Below are 19,039 nucleotides of genomic sequence, written 5' to 3' on the forward strand. Positions count from 1 at the left end.
TTTTCCAGGAGCATCTTTACCTTTCTCTGTGTGAGACCTGATATGTAATTACTGATTCCTTTCTACCTGCTACTAATGATGTTTTTCCTCACCCGTGGTGAGACATTGAGTTGGCAGAAGAGGGAACTTGGCTGTTATACCTTAGAAATTAAGGGAATAGATGCAAAGATTTAGTTGATACGTTTCTGCATCTTGTATGTGGCTCATTCCACGTCTGTAAATCTGTAAATTAGGGTATTTGCTTATGGCACACCATAAAACAACAAACCCTGCATGCAAAGACTGCATTTTTTGAGAAGATGGACAAAGCTGAATTGTTAATTGCTCCAGGATAAAATGCCGTTGTTCTGCTAATAGCCTCCAAGAGCCCTTTCTTTATTGGATGTAAATTGGAATTTAATAGAAACAAGGGCTTTTAATTGTGGTATTCTTGAGGCAGTGCAACAGCACTTGGGAGAGAGAAGGAAAACTTATTGTTTGCATCAGGCTCTAGTTTTAGTAACCTCAAAATCGGGATGAGGAGCCCATTATTTTTGTGGCTGACGAGGGAGGATGCGGTTGCGTGCCCTGGCACGGAGTGTCTGTGTCATGAAAAGCAATTTTGAGATCTCAGACCATTTTGAGATCCACTGATGGTGTCTTAGAGAGGTTAAGGCTTGACATGCAGCATGAACAGAATCAGCCTGCTTACACCTGGGTGCTGGAGGAAGGGAAAGCTGCATCTCCTGGTTTCTGCTTCTCCCCATGAAAATATAATATTCATCAACCCACTACCACCCTGTCCTTTGCCTTTAATTTTGCTGTTTTTTAGAAATAAGTGCCTCAACAGGATTTACTTCAAAGTTATAAGGTGCTCGTGAGTTTTGGACTATCCTGCACTTAACAGCAAGAAGGCTGCTATGTTAGATCATGGATTTGACCCTTTGCCTGCTTGTGTAGCTGTTGTCTTTGTAGGAACTTGGGCAGTGTATATTAATTTATATTTGAAAAATACACTTCTTGTATTAACTGTTATTTGCTATTTCACCGTTAATTGCTATTTTCTTATGTTGTTATTAAACCCATGTGTATTTATCTGAGTTGCTTTGGCGCTCAGGAATTGCTTTCCACCTAATGCTGTCCCAGGAGATGCCTCTGTTGGCAGCAGAGATTCTTGCATTAGCATCATGCTTTTTGGGGGACTGCCAGAACCGGAGAGCAGTATCTAAATACAACAGAATCCTTTCATTTAAAATACTTCTTTGCAGCAGGCTCTTCTTTTTGCAAAACTGTGATCCTTTTCATTGCTTCCCCTTGGTCTTTGCCTTACAGCAAGGTGACGTGCGGAGCACTTGGGGTTGGAGCCCTTTGGATACGTTCTCTGACTCCACCTCTGTGTTTTCCATTTGATTCCTAAATGTTGTAGTAAACCAATTCTGATGGAAAACCAGTGAAAAGTTTACATTAGCTGCATCTGCCATCTGGGAAGGCTCAAAACAAGCTTAAGTAGTGCGTACACGAACCTACCTTTATGTTTTAAAATCAGCCTTTTGCAAACAGACACTTGCAAAGTTTGTTTTGTTTCATCCTGGTAGTTTTAAGTCACTCTTGCAGCTCTGGACGTGTTGAACTTGAAATCTGGCTTCATGTGCGAGTTCTGCTGCTGTGTGTTTGCACGTGTGTTTATGCAGCGCACACAAAACCAAAGTGACCTTGGATTTTGCTTTCCTGCGAGCGCGGCGGTGGGAGCTGCGTGGACGTGCTGTCCGCGGCAGCCCCTCTTCGCCGGAGAGCTGCTGTCTCAGCAGGCAAACACGGGAAGCTGGAACTTTCCAAGCCTTGCGGCGCTCGGCTTTGGGTCCGAGCTATGAAATTGCAACAGGAGAATAACCAGGAGCTGAGGAGAAATGGGAGAAAAGGCCACGCTGCCCTTTGGGCTCGCACTTCGTAGTGCTCTGGCCGGCAGACCTTGGATCCCGGTGGCATCGCTCGCACAGTTGCAGGGACTTCCCCGGTGCAAATAACGTGGGTGCTGCACCTGCCTCTGGGGGTGCTTTCTCTCTGAGGAGTCATCCCATTGTTCTCGGAGCCTTTTCCCGTGGACAAAACCAAAATGTTGTCCCAGAGTGTGTCCCTGTTAGCAGGACCCCCCAATGCAGAGCACGACGCTGTCCGTACGGTGCAAGGAGACTTAAATTGCTGGGGAAAGGGAGTTTGCCTGCTTTGCCAGCTCGCCCCGGGAGCTCCCTTGAGCGCTCCTTGTTGAATATAAAGCTGAAATTTCAGCGTCCGTTGGTGCTGAAGAACCTATCCAGTTTGCTTCCTAGGTTTTCCATGGATATTACTTCCCAAAGGCCATGTTTTTTAAAACAAAAGGGCTGGATGCTATTGCCCCAACCTGGAATTTGCACATGCTTTTGCAAATACAGATAAGTGAGTTGATTTTTGAAGATGTTGAAGCCTTAAAAATCAATGGAAGTTACAGTCCTGAAAATTGGACTTTTATTTCTTCACTTGCCTAAACATAGGTCTCTTGCACAACTCCAGTCACTGAGTTTTAAAAATCTTAGGCTAAATTTCTGAGCTTGGAAAGTTTAGTGATAAATCAATACACAGGAAGTTAGACTTCTAAATGTGTTCATTCAACACTAGTATCAAAGTTAGCCCTGTGAAAATGTCACCTTATTCTGTGCAAAATACTCCAGGAGACTGTTTTGATTCAGTCGAAATAGCTTTAAAAAAATCAGATAACAGCATTAATGGGAGGAAAAACCGTAACAAAATGTTCCAAAATACTGCTATTTTGGGCACTTGTGGTTTTGCTTCCTTTTCCCTTCTGCCAAATTTGATTTCCGCGAGTGTTTTTATTTTGCTAAAATTGTGTTTTAAGTAGGGCAATTGAGTTAGGCCAGGAGGGTTGGATTTGCCCTGCCCGTGTGGAGGGTTTCATAACTGCCCTGGGAATCCTGTTTCAGATGCAAGTATTTGCCCTGCATAAAGTGGTGTTTGGGCATCTTCAAATGCTGCTTGCATTCAAAATTGTCCAGTTTCTGCTATAACTTATTAAGAGCAGTTTGGAGCATTTTGATGCATATGAGCCAAGAAATTCCAGCTGGAAATGCAAAGCCAGGTTTTGCATGTCTTTGCCCCCTCTTTCCAGACCGGTTTGTGGAGCTCCTCATGCTGCCCTGCTGGTTGTAATACCAGAGTATCGGTTTCCTTTGTGGCATGACAAGAAGTTAAGCGTGGTTCTGACCCAGTGTCAGTGCCATGTTTCATATGGACCTGGAGTGAACCAGATGTGGGGCTCTTCCAAGGCGAAAACTGATGAGGATGAAGGGGAAAATAAAAGCAGGTTGCAGATCAGATGCCCAGTGTGACTCCAAGGATTTGCTCCAGTGGAAGGGCATGGTGTGAGCGTAGGAGCGTGCGGCCAAAGCTGAGGGATGTGTGGAACTCCCAGGTTCTGAGGTCTTGATTTATGCAGGATTTGTGTGCATGAGAAATTAGGGTCTTACTTTGCAGTGAAAGATTACAGAAATCAGCCCTCTGGCTGGTCTGTAAACGGCTCATGAGGGAGTTGGAAGAGTCAAATATAGAAAGGGCAAGAGGTTGCACCATGGTCTCAGTCTGAAGTTCTTCTCTCAAGACAGTGTAGTTTGTGTTCATAAAAAGTTTAGAAATAATTGCAGCTTTCTGTCAATAACTTTTTCTGTCTGTGTGGCCAGTCTGTATGTTATTCTGCATGTTGCTCTCGCTGGAAGAAGCTCTTTTTCTTCTTGTGCTGACTGGAGAAGAATGCTGTCAACCTCACAGAGAAGGCATTGCTCCCAGTTGTCATGCTCTAAGAACAGTCATCAAAAACGATACGAAAACAGTTTAAAAGCAGAATCCTAGTTGCCTCATTATTTGTTTTGCATCGTTTTAGGTTTGTTCAGCATATGAAAAATCTAATGATGGATCTCTTAAATTCAGGATGTTCTTTATGAGCCTTTAATATTATTAAAGACTAATGGTTGTTTTTATTTATTTACAGACTCACTGAACCTTCGGGCTATGTAACGGATGGTCCTGGAAATTACAAATACAAAACAAAATGCACCTGGCTCATAGAAGGAAGGTGAGTGTCGTAAACATCTAGATTTTTTTTTTGATAGTGGGCTTATTGTGAGGTTTAAATCCAGTGAATGTTTTTAGATCTCATCATGGCTTTTTTGTTACTGTTGTTGAAACCTGATAGGTCAGCACCTGCTTACCCTTGATAAATGAGGATTTTTGTACAAGTAAGCACGGCAAACTAAATTATCAATTTTAGGTCTGCTGTATATGTAAAACAAGCTTCACGTCGAAACCTTGCATGGAAAATCAGAATAAATAAATAAATAAAATAAACTGCTACCATTCTTGGCTATTGAGATACTTGAGCTTTATTATGTATTAAACTTGTTGGCGTTATAAGAGTACAAAGAAACAAGTGCAGAGCAGCCCTTCTTGTAAAGATTCACTTTCTGTCCTGTTGAACTTCAGATGCTTATTTACCTGGTAGGCTCTGATGACTTCAAAGGAACCACCGACCTTTGGCAGAGAACTTCTAACCACGAAAAGCGTCTTAAAACTCTTCCCTAGCTTCCCTATTTGGGCTGTATTTGCTTGCTGTGTTGCTCGCTGGGATCTCTCGCAGTGACTTCAGGAATGGCGCTGCCCTGTGACTGCCCCCTGATTCCTGGTACAGCATCCAGAGCCTCTGGATCGGCACCGAACTGGTGCTTGGTCTGTGCAGTCAATCTGGATGTCTTTACAGTCTTGCACGGTTGGTTATGATGCCACGAGCAGCTTTATGTTAAGTCATATTCTATATTGCTGCCTAAATCTGTAAGTAGACTTCTTATATAAGAGCTTTGTGACCAGGAAGAAGTTGGGTGAAAACATGGGTTGAAATCTCATAAGCTGAGGCCACTCAGCATCTTGGAGGATCAGAAATTATAAAAAAATTATCTTTAGTCTTGTCTCTCTGTTTGAGAGATCACATGGGTGGGGATGGAAAGGTATTTGCTTGGTCTACTTCAGGTATTTATTTTGGATGAGTAACTTAAATGCCTAAGCTCCCAAGATACTCCAAGGTGAGGGCTAGGCTCTTCTAAAGAGCGATTCAGAACATGAAATTGGAAGCCATGGACTCACCATTAACTATAAAAGGCACTCATGTCTTTAAGATCAAAGTTAAATGTCTCCAGTGGCTACACCTCTTAACTATTGTATATAGTAAAAATATAGCTGCAGCCTGTTTGGAATTATAAATAATTAGGAAATGTTATAAAAAGGGTGTTACAACAGGCAAACCAGCTGCAGCAAGTCCAGTACAGGCAGTGTAAACCTCATGATTTTTTTACTCCCTCCCACAGGCTAATTTGACTCTGTTTTTATCAGAAGTGAAGTGTGTCCCACAGGACCCTGGTAATGTCGCCATAACTTCTCCTTCAGCTAATTCTGGGAGACTTCACAGAAAAATACCATTTTACAAGGGTCGCAAGAGATCTTTCTTGCTCTGATGACATGTAGAAAAATATTCCTCCTTTAATGAGAACCAGGCATTTTAGTGGGTCTCCTCTATCTGTTTCTGGCTGGCTGTGCCCTGCTGTCAGAGGCTGGTGGTAAGCAGAAAGGAGACACTTCAGTGGTTTTAATCAGCATGATTACGCGCGCCGTGAAAATACTCAACACTCTCTGCCAAGTGCGAAATTCCCGGAGGGATCCGTCCTCCGAAACCAGCTCCTGCAAAGCTGTTAGATTCTGCTGAGTGCCCTGGTGCTGGCGTGCCGGTACGTGGAGGGCTTTCGAGGTTGGCAAGGAAAGGTGCAACCCAAAAGCGCAGCTGAAGTTGCTAGATTAAATCCAGACACGCAACGAGCTCCATGCTCGTTTCTAGACCCGATTCCTTTCCGCACAGTTTCTGGTTCTTCTTGGGTTCCTGTCTCAGGGGTGCCCTGGCCTCCCCGGAGCCTGGGACGAGGCAGGTCCAGCAGCCTCGGGGCTTGTCGGAGGCAGAGCGTGTGCTTTGTCTTGCCTTTCTGCAAATGAAGGCTGTCTGTCAGCGAGTTGTTAGCTGCAGCATAAATAATCTCCTCCTTTTCACTCAGTGTCTAAAGCTTGTATTGATTAAGGGTTCCTCTGGCCTCTGCAGCTGTCAGGCAGTTAAAGTAGAAGCAGAATCCCACGATTTCATAAGCTGTTTCATTTTGAAATGACAACGCACCTTTTCTTCACGCAAGACACAATCCTGGCGTGGCACCTGCCTCTCTCCAAAAGCCTGACAAAGCTCAGGGTGCTCATCGAAAAAAAATACTCTTGTGCAGAACAGCTGCCTTAAGTATCCTCCTTCCGTAGGAAGGAAGGACTGTGCGGCAGGCGGACGTTTTATTAATTTATTTGATTAGAATGAGCAGGGATTTCATCTGAGCCCCAGGGCAGTGGTGTTGAAGAGGTCCTAGTGATGTGCCTCTACCTTTCTACAGCTGCAGCCGTGGATAGGAGGAAGCAGGATGCGCTTCTCTCGTGTCCCGGACTCCAGGCTCAGGGGTGTCTGATCCCTCCTCATTTTTAAAAGCCCCCCTCCTCTCAGGAACTTCAGTTCTTCCATTCTCAGCCCTTGTCCACAGAGGAGACGCAAGCAAGCTGGCTAGCATTTGTAAAGTGTAAAGGGACAGCAGTGAGTACATACAGACAGCCCAAATCATCAAAGACCTTCCTTTCAACAGAAATGAAAAGCCCAGGGCCTTTCATTCAGTAGAAGAGGAGTTACCTCTGCATTCTCTTGACTTGTATTTCCTGGCTCCCAAAGGGTGTTGGGCAGGACTCAAAACTCCTTTAGTTAGCACCCCTTGTAGCGTATTTCAAAAGGTTTCCACTTCTCAGTAGTTTCCTTCAGTCCTGCAGTGCTACAAAGGTAATAAAGTGATAAAGAGGAGGCTTTCTACCTTTCCAGGGAAATAATCGATCTCAAGCCATCATGTTAACCTGCAGAAAAGCCTGTGAACGAGGAAAAAGGGGCTCGGTTGGTTCCCTGCTGGTGGTTGTGATTCTCCCGTGTGTTGTCCGTGCGGATTTTCCTTGCCCCCTCTTCAGTTTCTGCCTGTGGTGGTGGGGGAAGATTTAGGGACACACTTGTGTATCTTACCAAAAAAAGAACCTACTCCTCAATGCTGGAGGAGTGAGCACGCCACAAAAGAAAGCACTTTAGATGTCAACGCAGTCCCTCTAAGCAGCTCAGCTTCTTGCTGAAAGGGGAGCTACAGCCCAGAGGAGTTTGTCAGATGGATTCCACTGTGCGGGTTGAGTGGCTAATTACAAATGTTTTATTCTTTCCAGTCCAAACACAATCCTGAGGCTTCGATTCAATCACTTTGCCACAGAATGCAGTTGGGACCATTTATATGTGTACGATGGAGACTCGATTTATGCTCCGCTGCTAGCAGCTTTTAGGTAAGTTCTGCTGAATGCAGTGATGCTTTTTTAACCAGCACCTTGAAATTGTACTTGGCTTTTAGCAGTATAAATATGTTCCAGTAATCTAAATATATAATGCTGCCAGTGCAGCACATACAGTGGTGTCCTTTTGTGCAGTCAGCAGCAGCATAAACAATTAGTGATTCCTTTTTGCTTTTACAGTAAACGGATTGTGTTACTATAGTGTCGCATGCAAGTACTAGGTTTTCATGCCCAAATCCTAATTATTTTAAGCACAAAAAATTATCATTGTGTGGTTGAGCTTGAAGCATTTCAGTATGCAAGCTCCTTCTAGTGCAGAAAACTGCCTGTTTTTACCACGTTAGAATATGACAGTCATTTAGCATATATTATGTCCCTGTTGACATAAGGCAAGAAGCCAAGCAATCAGCATTGCAGCCATATAGCTTTCATAGAACCATATATATCCTTACATACCTTAAAGTTTAAAGTTTTAAAGCCCTTGGAACATGTTCAGAAACAACAGCGATGGTTGTAAAAATATATGTAGATAAAACTGTTCTTCTGAGGGATAATTGCTCCCCGACTTGTCTGTCTGGGGTGAGAGACTGGTTCATGGCTAATGGTTTACAGGTGATATTTCAAGGGGAGACCTAAATTTAACCTGTGCATTTATGTACTTCTTGCAGAGACAAGCACCACCTTCTGTTTTCAGTTCTTTTAGCTGAAAAGAAAGAAAAATCCTGGGTTATATATATGAAAAAGCAATATCCCCGTCAGACTCTGCTTGTTCCAAGTGCCAATGAACTGTTTTTATAGTTAACCTTTAGTGGTGCTGCTTGCTCTTCAATTTTAGAATGAAATTCTAAAAATACTTCTTGTTTTCAAAAGTCCTTTTAGCACCTGAGAGAAAGGAACAGGATCGCTGTAGTAGCAAAAAATAGAGCAAAAAAGTAAAAACAGTGCATTGTTTTATTTGTTTTTATTTCTGAAGCAGAAGTGGAGTTGTTCTGTAGTGAAGGAATGCTTCCTGGAAACAGCCAACCTCGGGTCAAAGCAGGACACACAACTAAGATGTTATGTTATTCTCTCATCCTATTTAAAGTATAGAAACCTCCTGCTTTTCAGATAGCTTGTAAGCACTCCCCTGGCATCACGCGCTGAGCCAATGTCTGCCAAGAGGAAGAAATGTTATCTTGTCTCAGTCTCTTGCACTAATCGAGCTAATTTTTAATACGCTGTTGAAAAGATGAAACGATCACAGTTTGTGCCTGCGGTTTCCTCTGCGTTTTCCAAAAATTATGAGCCTTTAAAAACTGAGGTTATAAGTAGTTCACAGCATTAACAATTATGGTTCAGACTTTAAAATCATCTGTAAATCACTAGGAAGTCTGTGCCCGAGGACAAGCAAGTGTGAGCTTAATACTGTAACATTTTTGAAGTAGGAAAAAAAATCAATTATTTTTATAATTGCTTCTTTAGATGACATTTGAATTTCATCTTCATTAGTACTGAGCTGTGTTGTTCAGTAAACCAAGTTCAGGAAACAACAGATGCTTCTAATTTTGATGAAGGGTGAATAAAACATCTGTTGAAAATATCCGTTTCTGATGGGGAAAACAAAACCCCAAAAAATCCTAAGAATTTTTCAAGAGCAATGCCAATATTTTATCTCTCTTAGCTTGTGTTAAGTTTCAGTGCTCACTATAAGCTGCTTTTACTCTCCACTGCTTCTGCAGCCTGCCAGCAGCTTTGCAAGGTTGAGCTTTGCGCGCCAGGACGCTGCAAACTTTGAGAGTGTGTTGGTGGCTGCTGTGACTTCCACCCAAACTCCTCCTGCAGCTCAGCTCTTGCTGCCTCCCTGGCTTCTTACAGTGCTTGCCTGAGCCCTCGCTTCTTCCACTGCCCTCGAGATGTTTTCTCAGCCTTCTGATGTGAATATATTTGCTCAGAAGATGAATTTTATGGTCTTCTTGGAAATTCTCAGAATTAGCATAAGGAGGAATTTAAACAGGATTTATCAATTGTAACTACAATACAAAGTATCTGCATAAAGCAAACATTTGCATAGTGCAAGTATCTGCATAAACTTTTTACTAAATTCTTGGATTTAGCGCCCTAGAGCAGGCCAGTCTTTTGCAGTAATTTTTTTCTTTCTATTAAGCAAACTTAAAAATATCTTTGGTTGTTTGCATTGTGATCAGCTGTGCCATAGAAGAACTTCTAGAGGCAACAAAAATGCAGTGCATTGATCTGGAATGGGTAAAACAAAAATCCGACGCGCGTCGGGTAGACTTGCTGTCTGTGGTGGTGGTAACTGTAAAGAGAGGGGAATGCTCATGCCCCCAGCACCAGCTTCTTGTTCAATATTAGCCCATGTTCCTGCAATACACATGCACAAACGCTCTTGCCTTCTTCTCTTCTACCCTAAATGCCCTTCCTGAACTTATCTGCAAGCCTCACGTTTGCCCCTCCAGGTCCACCTGCCTGCACTGCTGAGAGCAAATGATCCGCTGATAGAGCAGGGCCATTGCTAGCGAGGCTGAATTATACCAGGGAAGCTATGAAACGTGTTGAGCGGGGACAGTTTGTATTCTGAGAGCATCCCGAGGCCCTCATCAGCTTAGGGCTGATGCTGTGCAGAAAAATTGGACTGAACGGATCTGGCTTCCCAAGCCTGTCTGAGCAGAGAGCAAGGCCTGCACGTGCCCTGCGTAAAGGAGACGGTGGGAGCTGCTTCAGGCTGAGGTTTTAGCATGCGAGACACCACGTGTGCCCTTCTCGTGTGTGTCACTAGACTCGCTGGGTTTCATCTGCACTTTCATCAGGTTTTCATCTAGCTCCAATGGAGCTAGCACTCAGCACGTACGCATCCAGCCGCTCAAATCATGTCTTGCTCCTCCTGCTTCCCTGCATGGCCTGTGTCATGTTCCGGCCCCATGTTGGACAGGGTTGCAATGTGTATTTTAATGCATATATTCAGTTTATAGAGCACTCCGGTTTGCATTTGTCTTAACAACCTGTCCTCTGCAGCATTTGTTATTTTGCTGTATTTATTTTCTTCCCAAGTGATGATTTCATGTTGCTTTCAGTAAGTTGATTTTTTTTTCTTGAAGAACAAACAAAACCACAAAGCAAACAGGAAAAAGAACTAATCCATATAAGGCGAGAAGCAAATGCTTTGGGGATTTTTGCTAGAAATGCACCTGCTAAATGATGGTTTCTTGTTTGTGTTTAGTCCTTTAGGCTGTCCATGAGCCAGGTGGTCCCTTGAATGCAGAACAATTGATTAATCAAAATGTCTTTTTGGTTAAAAAAAAAAAAGTCAGATTTCATAGAGATATGTAAATGCATTATATCCAAATTGCTCTATTCACTAAACCTATAATCCCCTCCGAAAATGTCAAATCAATTTGACAAGATGGGCAGAAAGACTTTCTATTTTAGGGAGTTTGTAAAGATAAAGCCTCCAAGTTATATCGAAGCCTACAAATGAGGTTTAAAACAAAAATTTTCTTTGCTCTTCTTGCCTTTTAGCCTTCTTGAACTGTTTCTGGTAGGCTCAAGAATACTCCCCCACACAACACACACAAACTCAAACATCCTCTCGTAAGTTTCACAGGCATTAACCGATAACAACCTTCCTTAAGCTTTAAAAAAGGGGGAAAAAATAAGTCTATTGATGCCATGGCAGTTGATTAAAATCAATTTTATTCTTAAAAATGAAACTTATTGCTCTGAAGGTGAAAAAAGAAGTACTTCCCCCCTGAAACCTCCTCTCAGTTCACCTTCTCTCGAAATCCGGCTTTTACAGCCAGGCTCAGGCTCACCCCTGTGTTATGGCCGTGAAGATGGTGGCTTGTTGAAATACACCCCTGGTTTGTCCTGATTCCACTTCCCAGGAAGGAGCAGGATTGTGCAAGAGGGTTTTTTGGGCACGTCCTGTTGATCCCGAGGGCCGTGCGTGGGCGGCCTTGCCGCGCGCTGCTGCTGCCGCAGCCGAAGCCCTGCCTGTTACAGCAGGGGAGGGGGAAACGCTAAAAACTTGACGTTGGGGTGTTGCCAACTCTCAGTGATGAGGTTTTCTTTTGTTGTTGTTGCTAGGTGTTTGTTGTCGTTGTAATTGCTTCTTTTCCTTAAAAGACACACTCAAAATGGTCATGTTGGCGTGCTAGAGTCTTCGCTTTTCTTTAAGAAAATAAATTCGAAGCAAGTCTCCCTCCCTTTTTAGTTTTTGTTGGCATTGATCTATTTTTTAATAATTTGTAATTTCCTTTCTTGTATATTTTTCCCCTCATAGCTGTGAATTTGGCTAATGTGCACAGGCTGTTTTTAATAAGGGAGAAGTTGTGTTGCATGCCTGTACGTCCACCTGCCTCAAAGTATCTTAACGCTAAGCCTGCAAAAAGTGTTTTCCCATTGCATTTCGATAGGCAGTGAATCTGAGCATGCTCCTAACGTTGTTTTTCACTCTGACTTGACAACTCCACTAAAAATGCAGAAAACTACAGGTGTTTCAGGGCAAAACAGGGGCTTTCCGGGCAGCTTTGAAGCATAGTGTGGTTGGACAGCATAGCAGAGTGGGAGTATTTGTTTGCTTTGGAGTAGCAATGATTGGGAAATGTTTTGAAATCTTTTGAAAAACATAGAAAGGGTGTGTTGTGAAACGCCGATTGACCCGAGCTGAGTCTTGGAGAGCTTCGAGATCCTACGTACCTAATCCAGTACTGGTTGTGCTCTGCCTGTTGGAAGCTGTTTGGCAGAAAATGCCCAAATTCTGGTTTCTTCTTCAGCCAAACTGATGCTTAATGTGTGTTATCTGATGCCTGGCCTTCAAGTTACTTGTGTTTCATTCTGTCCATCGCTCTCTCCAAAGGGAAATTATTATCCAGCACTTGGATGTCATCAGGGTTATTTTAAAGTTTTGTAGGCGAAACCATATCCTCTTTAGCGTGTTGCATTTGAGTCATTAGGGGACTATCATTGGGCTTGCTTGCTTAGCCTTTTTCTCCACCAGTCGGTAACTGCCTTGATACTAAAGCTATTTTTTTTATATATATAAATCTGGGCAGCTCTCTGCATGCAGCTTGTCTCCAGGAAAGGAGAGCAAGTGGAAAGCAAGGAAGGAAGCAGGGCACATGTATCAAGCAATCATCCTGTGCAAGGATCTGCATTCTTTGTAAGCACAGCCCCAACGTTTGCTTTCCAAGAACCAACAAATACTTGGCATTTTTTAAGTCATACTTTTTTTTTTTTTTTGGAAAGGTTATTTGGGGGAGTTTTGTCTCCTTTTCTCTTATTCTTGCAGCACTGTTTTCTTCTGCTTGTCTTTTCTCCTGTGTTTTTCCCCCCAGAGTCTCTCACCTCGGTGCCTGTGTAATGTCACCGATGCACGCTGCAAAAATGAGGCTAAGGAAGAATAACACGGAACAAAGGAACGTTCCCCCGCGTCCCTGAGCGCTAGTTTGCCTTCCCCTGAATTATATTCAGATGTCTATTTTCGTGTGGTGGAGACGTACTGTTCTACAGTTTGCATTACAAAGGAAGGCTATGGGAACCAAAATAGCAAAAGAGGAATTTATTAGAATTTCTCCTCTTTGATGTTTTGGTAGGCAGTCTTTGGGGAGGGAGCCTCTTCAGATCAGCGCTCGAGAATTTCGGAATTAAACAGGCACCTATTGCGTACCGATAAACAGAGAGAGGCAACAAATTTTTCCTTCTGATCCTATATCCTTGAGATCTAAAAGGAAAAAAAATAATTTGGCTTCTCACAATAAAATAATGTTTATTGGACTGCATATCTGCAAATGTTGTTTGGCGAGAGCATGGCATGAGGCTACCTTTATAGTATATGAATAAAAGGAAAACATATTTTAGTTGACAGTATAATTTCTTAAGCGAGAGCCATATAAGAAGTGAGGTATATTTATACCTCTGTGTGTGTGTGTGTGTGTGTGTATATACACACACGTCCTTTGTATATATGCTTGTCACTCAACATGCAAACACTCCCAACTTCTGTAATAGCAAAAGCTTTTGATATTGATCACCAAGCATCTGTACCAAGCTTTGAGAACACCATGGTATCATATCATATCAAAACTCATGACACTAGGAGTGTATGTTGTAGGGAATGTGGCTGGGGTGCTGTGGACAACTGCAGATGTTTTCCTTGGATGCGGAACATGGCTTCAACATGCTCTATTTGTGCTCTGCTGCTAAAGGTTTTCGTATACATGGGCTTCTGGTCCTGAATAGGTGTGGAAAGAGGGAAAGAAGATTTCCCTAACAGGAAGATAATTCTAAATTATTCCAAGTATTATTTTGGTAAACCTTTAGAGAAATCTGTACCGTGTCCATTTGTGAATGTGATAGATAGTTTTGGCCACTGTCCTCGCTTCTCGCAACCTTCTACCCACCCAAAACCCAACCAAACAATCAGAGAGGCTGGAGGCTGCGGTAGAACCTGGATGGGTGTTGAGAAGCAGTCGATCAGAAGTAATTTTTGAGGGCAGTGGCGCTATTATCATCAATATTCTTGTTTTTTTCTACACTTCTCCGTCAGTAACTTGGATTGTTGTTTTTGCAGCCAGTTGAGCCAAGCAAAAGGGGTTTAATAAGCTAATTCCTGGAGATTTTGATTTCATGTCTCCAGCAGCGTCTGGTGGATTTTCAGCCCTGGAGAATGTAGTTATTTTGGGGGTTCTTTGCATGCATGCCCACACCGATCAAAACGTCCTTCAAATGTTTAAGGAGCTCTGTTGCAGAAAAACTGATAACATTGCTATATGCAAATTGTAGCCAACTTATGGAAATTCATTACTTCAGATAAATACCTTGAATTCCAGTTATTTTGCCCATACCGAGATGTGCACATTGTGTCTGTTATTGTTGCTTTGCTCCCTATTATTTCATTTTACACACACGTTTTTCTTTTTCAGTGGTCTTATTGTTCCTGAGAAAGACAGCAATGAAACAGTCCCAGAAGTTGTAGCTACTTCTGGATATGCTCTTCTGCATTTCTTCAGTGATGCTGCCTATAATTTGACAGGCTTCAACATCACATATAAGTAAGTAGTACCATTCCTAAGTGGTTTGGGAGATTAAATGCATGTTGCAGGTTGAGTAAAAGGAGATTGATCTCGGTTTTGTTTTGAAGCAACCTATCGCTTTTGAAGCGTGTAATTATAAGCAGACACTTGAATTTAGATTTCTATCCTTTTTATACCCATACAACAGCTAATAACTAATGTGCTTGACATTAACTTCAGTTGTGAATTACAAGTGTGGGTAAACATTAGCTTAAAAATACATCGTATTATTTATTTCACATTATTAGATTAGTTTGATCATCTTCAGTCAATAAGAATTGATCTGCTAAGTGCATAGATGTGCTCTTATGCATTTTGCAGAGACACTCCTGTATAAAGATACTTTTGTGTAAGCACAGATATTTTCACTTGAGACCCAGTGTTACACCTGTTGTTGAGATACCCCAAGTGGTGTGTGTGGTTCTTATTTTTGTTCTTTTTGTGTGAGAGATGGGAAGGGAGGATATACTTTCTTTTTGTCTTTGGATTTAGTTAATTACCTGTTTCCTTTCTAGTCTGATTAATGTTCCTTGTTTTTTATATTAAACATTAGAGATGGATTCTCTCATTGCTATCATAGATTTTTTGCTTATTGCTTAACTTCTTCAAAATATACGTATAGATTATTCCCTAATTCATTGATGACTGCTTCAGAAGGTTAGGTTTTGAAGTAAAAATGATGGTATGGGCATAGCAGAGATGGAATTTCTTCCTTCTGGAGGGGCATAATAGGCTTGAAGTTTACGTTGTTGCCGATACAGCTTAGGTTTGTGTTCTACTAGAAGGCTTTAGTTTGGGGGTAGTTTGCAGTCACCGTCGTCTTGAATGAGTCAGATACAAGGTCCTCACAAGTGATTTTTTTACAAAATTGAAACGTTTCCATAAAATGAAGCAATTGGCTTTTGAAAACCGATCTTAAAACATTTCATGTTCTAATCCCTATTAAGCATTTAAATAAGCTGTCGATTCTTTGAAATGTGGGAGCCATCCAAGCACCTCCTGAGGGCTCCTGAAGAATAAGTGGAGCTTTTGCAGAATTGCTTGAAGCTTAAGCAGAAGCAGTGGCATCTGACACTGAAAACGTGGCTGAACCATAAACCGTGACACCATCTACTGCCAGCTCTCCGTATTGCACTGCAGCCATCAATGCAACTGAGAAAATCCCTTAAAAGAATTGCCCGTCCTCTTAAGTTCCTGTGTTATAATGTTCCTCTGAACTCATCTTTAAACTTCAAGTATCGTTTTGTTTCTTCTGCAAGTTTTAGGGTTTGGATTTCCTTTTAACCTTCTTGCAGAGAGTGGGTGGAATGATCTACCAGTTTCTTTATAGTTGCTGTAGGAGATAGCTACTAGAGTCTGAATCCAAAGACAAATAGTTCAGAAATCGGGGTCATGGAGCTGGTGACTTCATCTATTGAAGACTGTGTTTAATCCCAGTCTTTGAGTTATACCAGGTAACAGAACCTATTCCAGACAACAACTGGAATTTGAAAAAGGGCATCTGCCTTTGCATCCTCACCAGGGAGGTATCTGCCTTTGCCACAGATTTATTGCAGATGTTATAAAATTCAAAATGGTTGGAGGGACGTGTGTACGTGCCTTGGGTTTCATCTCAAGGGTGTTCATTTGGCAAGCAGGTCCCAGAAGAGCAGGCAGTTGTGAGTAGTTTAAGTAGGAACTGCAGACACCACAAAGGCCTTACGTACTGATTAAATTCTTCACATACTCTTGGAGGTTTTGAGGCAATTCATTTGCATTACAAATGGCTAAAATTCCTATTGATTATTTCTCACACTTGTAAGTTTAACTCATGAGTCGTTTAACTCATGAGTCAGCTCTGTACAGAACAAATCAGAGCGGGTCCATCACGTCAGATTCCAGGTGAATCTTTGTGTTTATATATTAGCAAACCCCCAAACTGGTCTATCAACATGAGGTCAGCATCGCGCTTGTGTTTGGGAATGAGAGTCACGGTTGGAGGAACTGTTTGATTACTGCAAACCTTCTTTCCCTGATGTTTGCAGTTTCAATACGTGCCCCAATAATTGCTCTGGCCGAGGCGAGTGCAGACTCCACAACAGCAGCAAAGCTCTGGAATGTGAATGTGCCAAATACTGGAAGGGAGAAGCCTGCGATATTCCTTACTGCATGGATGACTGCGGGGCTCCCGAGAGGGGACACTGTGACTTCAATGAGACGAAGGCATGTTTGTGCTCTGCAAACTGGCAAGGTGGGCATTCTGGTGAATATGGGGGTATCTACCTTGTTAAGAGGATACCTTTTTTTTGTGTTGGCTCCTGCAGCTAAATTAGAAGCACTCGGGGCTGTCTCGCTTGTCAAGCGTTAGCAATTTGATTAGGGGATGAGTATGTGATGCTCCCACCTAGCTCTTCATATCAGAAGATGACAGATTTTTGCTGCTGCTGTATGCAGCAGCAGAGTTGCTTTCAGGAGAAAGAGGGAAAATTTTGTTACCGATCTGTTATGTGTAAACATCAGAATAAAAAATACATAAAACTTTATTCCTATCCACTTGCAGCAAGTTGAGACAAGAAGTTGAACACACAGAATGCTTTTGTTGTCTTTTCCGGGTGTGCTAGTAAGAAGTAAACAGGTTACAAAAATGCAGTGCTAGAAAGGAGAGAGCAAAAAAAAGAGGGAAGAGTGGCAACTAGCACTTTTATGACCTAAAAAAAAACCCAAGTAAACAACCCTCTTTTTATTCCCAGGTCCTGGCTGTTCCATTCCGGTTCCTGCAAACCACTCATTTTGGACCCGGGAGGAATACTCTCTTCCCAAACTTCCTAGAGCATCTCACAAAACCATAATCCATGACAATAAAATGTGGATTGTTGGAGGCTATGTCTTCAATCATTCTGACTCTCAGAAGGTTTTAGCGTGAGTATAAGCATGGATTAACTTAGTCTAAGTGCAAGTACATAGATGTATTTTTTAGAAAATGCTATTCTATATGTGTACAATTGTATGCACAATGCGTGAACGATTTGTGGGGTGGGGAAAAGAGCTGAAGAGGAATGCAGATCTTGTGAAAGAAAAAGCATAAGGTTCAAAGAAGGGTTGAGGTTGGAAGGGACCTCTGGAGATCATCTAGTCCAACCCTGTGCTCAAGCAGGGGCACTTAGAGCATGTGGCACAGGATTGTGTCCAGATGTCTTTTGTATAGCTGTAAGGTTGGAGACAGTTTCTTTGGGTAACCTGCTCAGGCACCCAAAGATCCATCTGGCACTAAACTATTTATATATGTTATGTAATTCTAATTATTTACTAGGTTGTATTTCAATTGTATCCGAATTCATACTTGGAGAGATTAGCTCTGTTTCTATGTTATTAACCCTTTATTATTTTGTATCTGTGTCACTTCATTTAGTTCCTTAATGATTTCTGTGGATGTAGATGTAGATATTTTTTATGTATTTTTTTGGTATGGGATACCAAAGAGGGAGTGACACTTGAGATGATGACATTTATGTCATTTGTTGAGGTAATTTAGCAGTAAGTAAGGTATTGAATAATATTGTGTTCCTTTATTGAAATTCACATTGTAAATGTTTTAAGTTACTTATTAGAGCTTACTAATATCCTGGCAGATCTGGACAAAAATGGATTTTTTCCAGGGATACGTGCATAGCCAGAATGCATTAATCCAAGCAAGAGCTGTGTGCTCTGCATCAGAAGTAATAACAGTGGTAGAAGTTAGAGGAACAGAAAACACACACACAGTCATCAAATAGTTGCTGATTACCACCACAATTTTTTCTTTAAAAGGCCCTGCCTGATTTTTCAGGAGATACCATGTGGCTTCATTAAAGCTTTTCTCAGAGATGGTTTTATCTCATACAACTGTAAGCCTGGCAAATACAGTTCCTGACCATATCTGAAAAACCATGGGCCATTTTCAGGGCAAAGTTTCTCTCATTTCAGGTTTACAGTAAAGAAAAAAAATATATATATATTTAATTAAATTGGACAAAGATATAATTAAAAAGTGCCTCTTGAATACTGGCAGTTCTTTCTGAATGTCTTAATTTGCCTGAGTTTAATATAGCATTTTTATCTTCCTTGGGTACATGATACGATGTAAGTTGTCATAATTTAGCAGTCAGTTCATTAACCCTTGCTTTGGCATGGGGGAAAAAATAAACAGGGTACAACAAATCAATATATGGGTATTAAGTAACAAATTGGCCTGACTGAATAATTTATAAATAATTTGTCTCGTGATGCTGAACTTGTCAAATAAAATGATTTCCAACATTCTTAGGAAAGATGAGCAATTTTCGTCATTTGAATATGTATTTCTCAAAAAACCAACGGAATTCAATTTTCATTGCGCAGGTATGATCTCATTTCTGAAGAGTGGCTTTCACTGAACAAAACTGTGAACGTGGTAGAGATGAGATATGGTCATTCATTGGCATTACATAAGGTAAATGAGCTTAGTGTGTCATCTCCCATCTTATTTCCTCCTTTTCTCCTCCCTACCC

The 19,039-nt window shown here is 41.8% G+C and overlaps 1 protein-coding gene across 1 annotated transcript in view; it reads left to right on the forward strand.

Annotated features, from left to right (window-relative positions):
• The window catches only part of ATRN (attractin), a 121,874-nt gene that overhangs the window by 23,614 nt on the left and 79,221 nt on the right, over window positions 1-19,039 (forward strand). Inside the window, exons 2-7 of the mRNA XM_088524978.1 lie at window positions 4,016-4,099; window positions 7,345-7,458; window positions 14,385-14,513; window positions 16,559-16,764; window positions 17,264-17,432; window positions 18,891-18,981. Of these exons, the coding sequence (XP_088381104.1) occupies window positions 4,016-4,099; window positions 7,345-7,458; window positions 14,385-14,513; window positions 16,559-16,764; window positions 17,264-17,432; window positions 18,891-18,981 (793 nt within the window). The remainder of the gene's footprint in view (window positions 1-4,015; window positions 4,100-7,344; window positions 7,459-14,384; window positions 14,514-16,558; window positions 16,765-17,263; window positions 17,433-18,890; window positions 18,982-19,039) is intronic.

Source organism: Tinamus guttatus, unplaced genomic scaffold (genome assembly GCF_059628265.1).
Source record: "Tinamus guttatus ecotype Peru unplaced genomic scaffold, ASM5962826v1 Tinamus_guttatus_pri_ptg000218l, whole genome shotgun sequence".
NCBI classification, from domain to species: Eukaryota; Metazoa; Chordata; class Aves; order Tinamiformes; family Tinamidae; genus Tinamus; species Tinamus guttatus.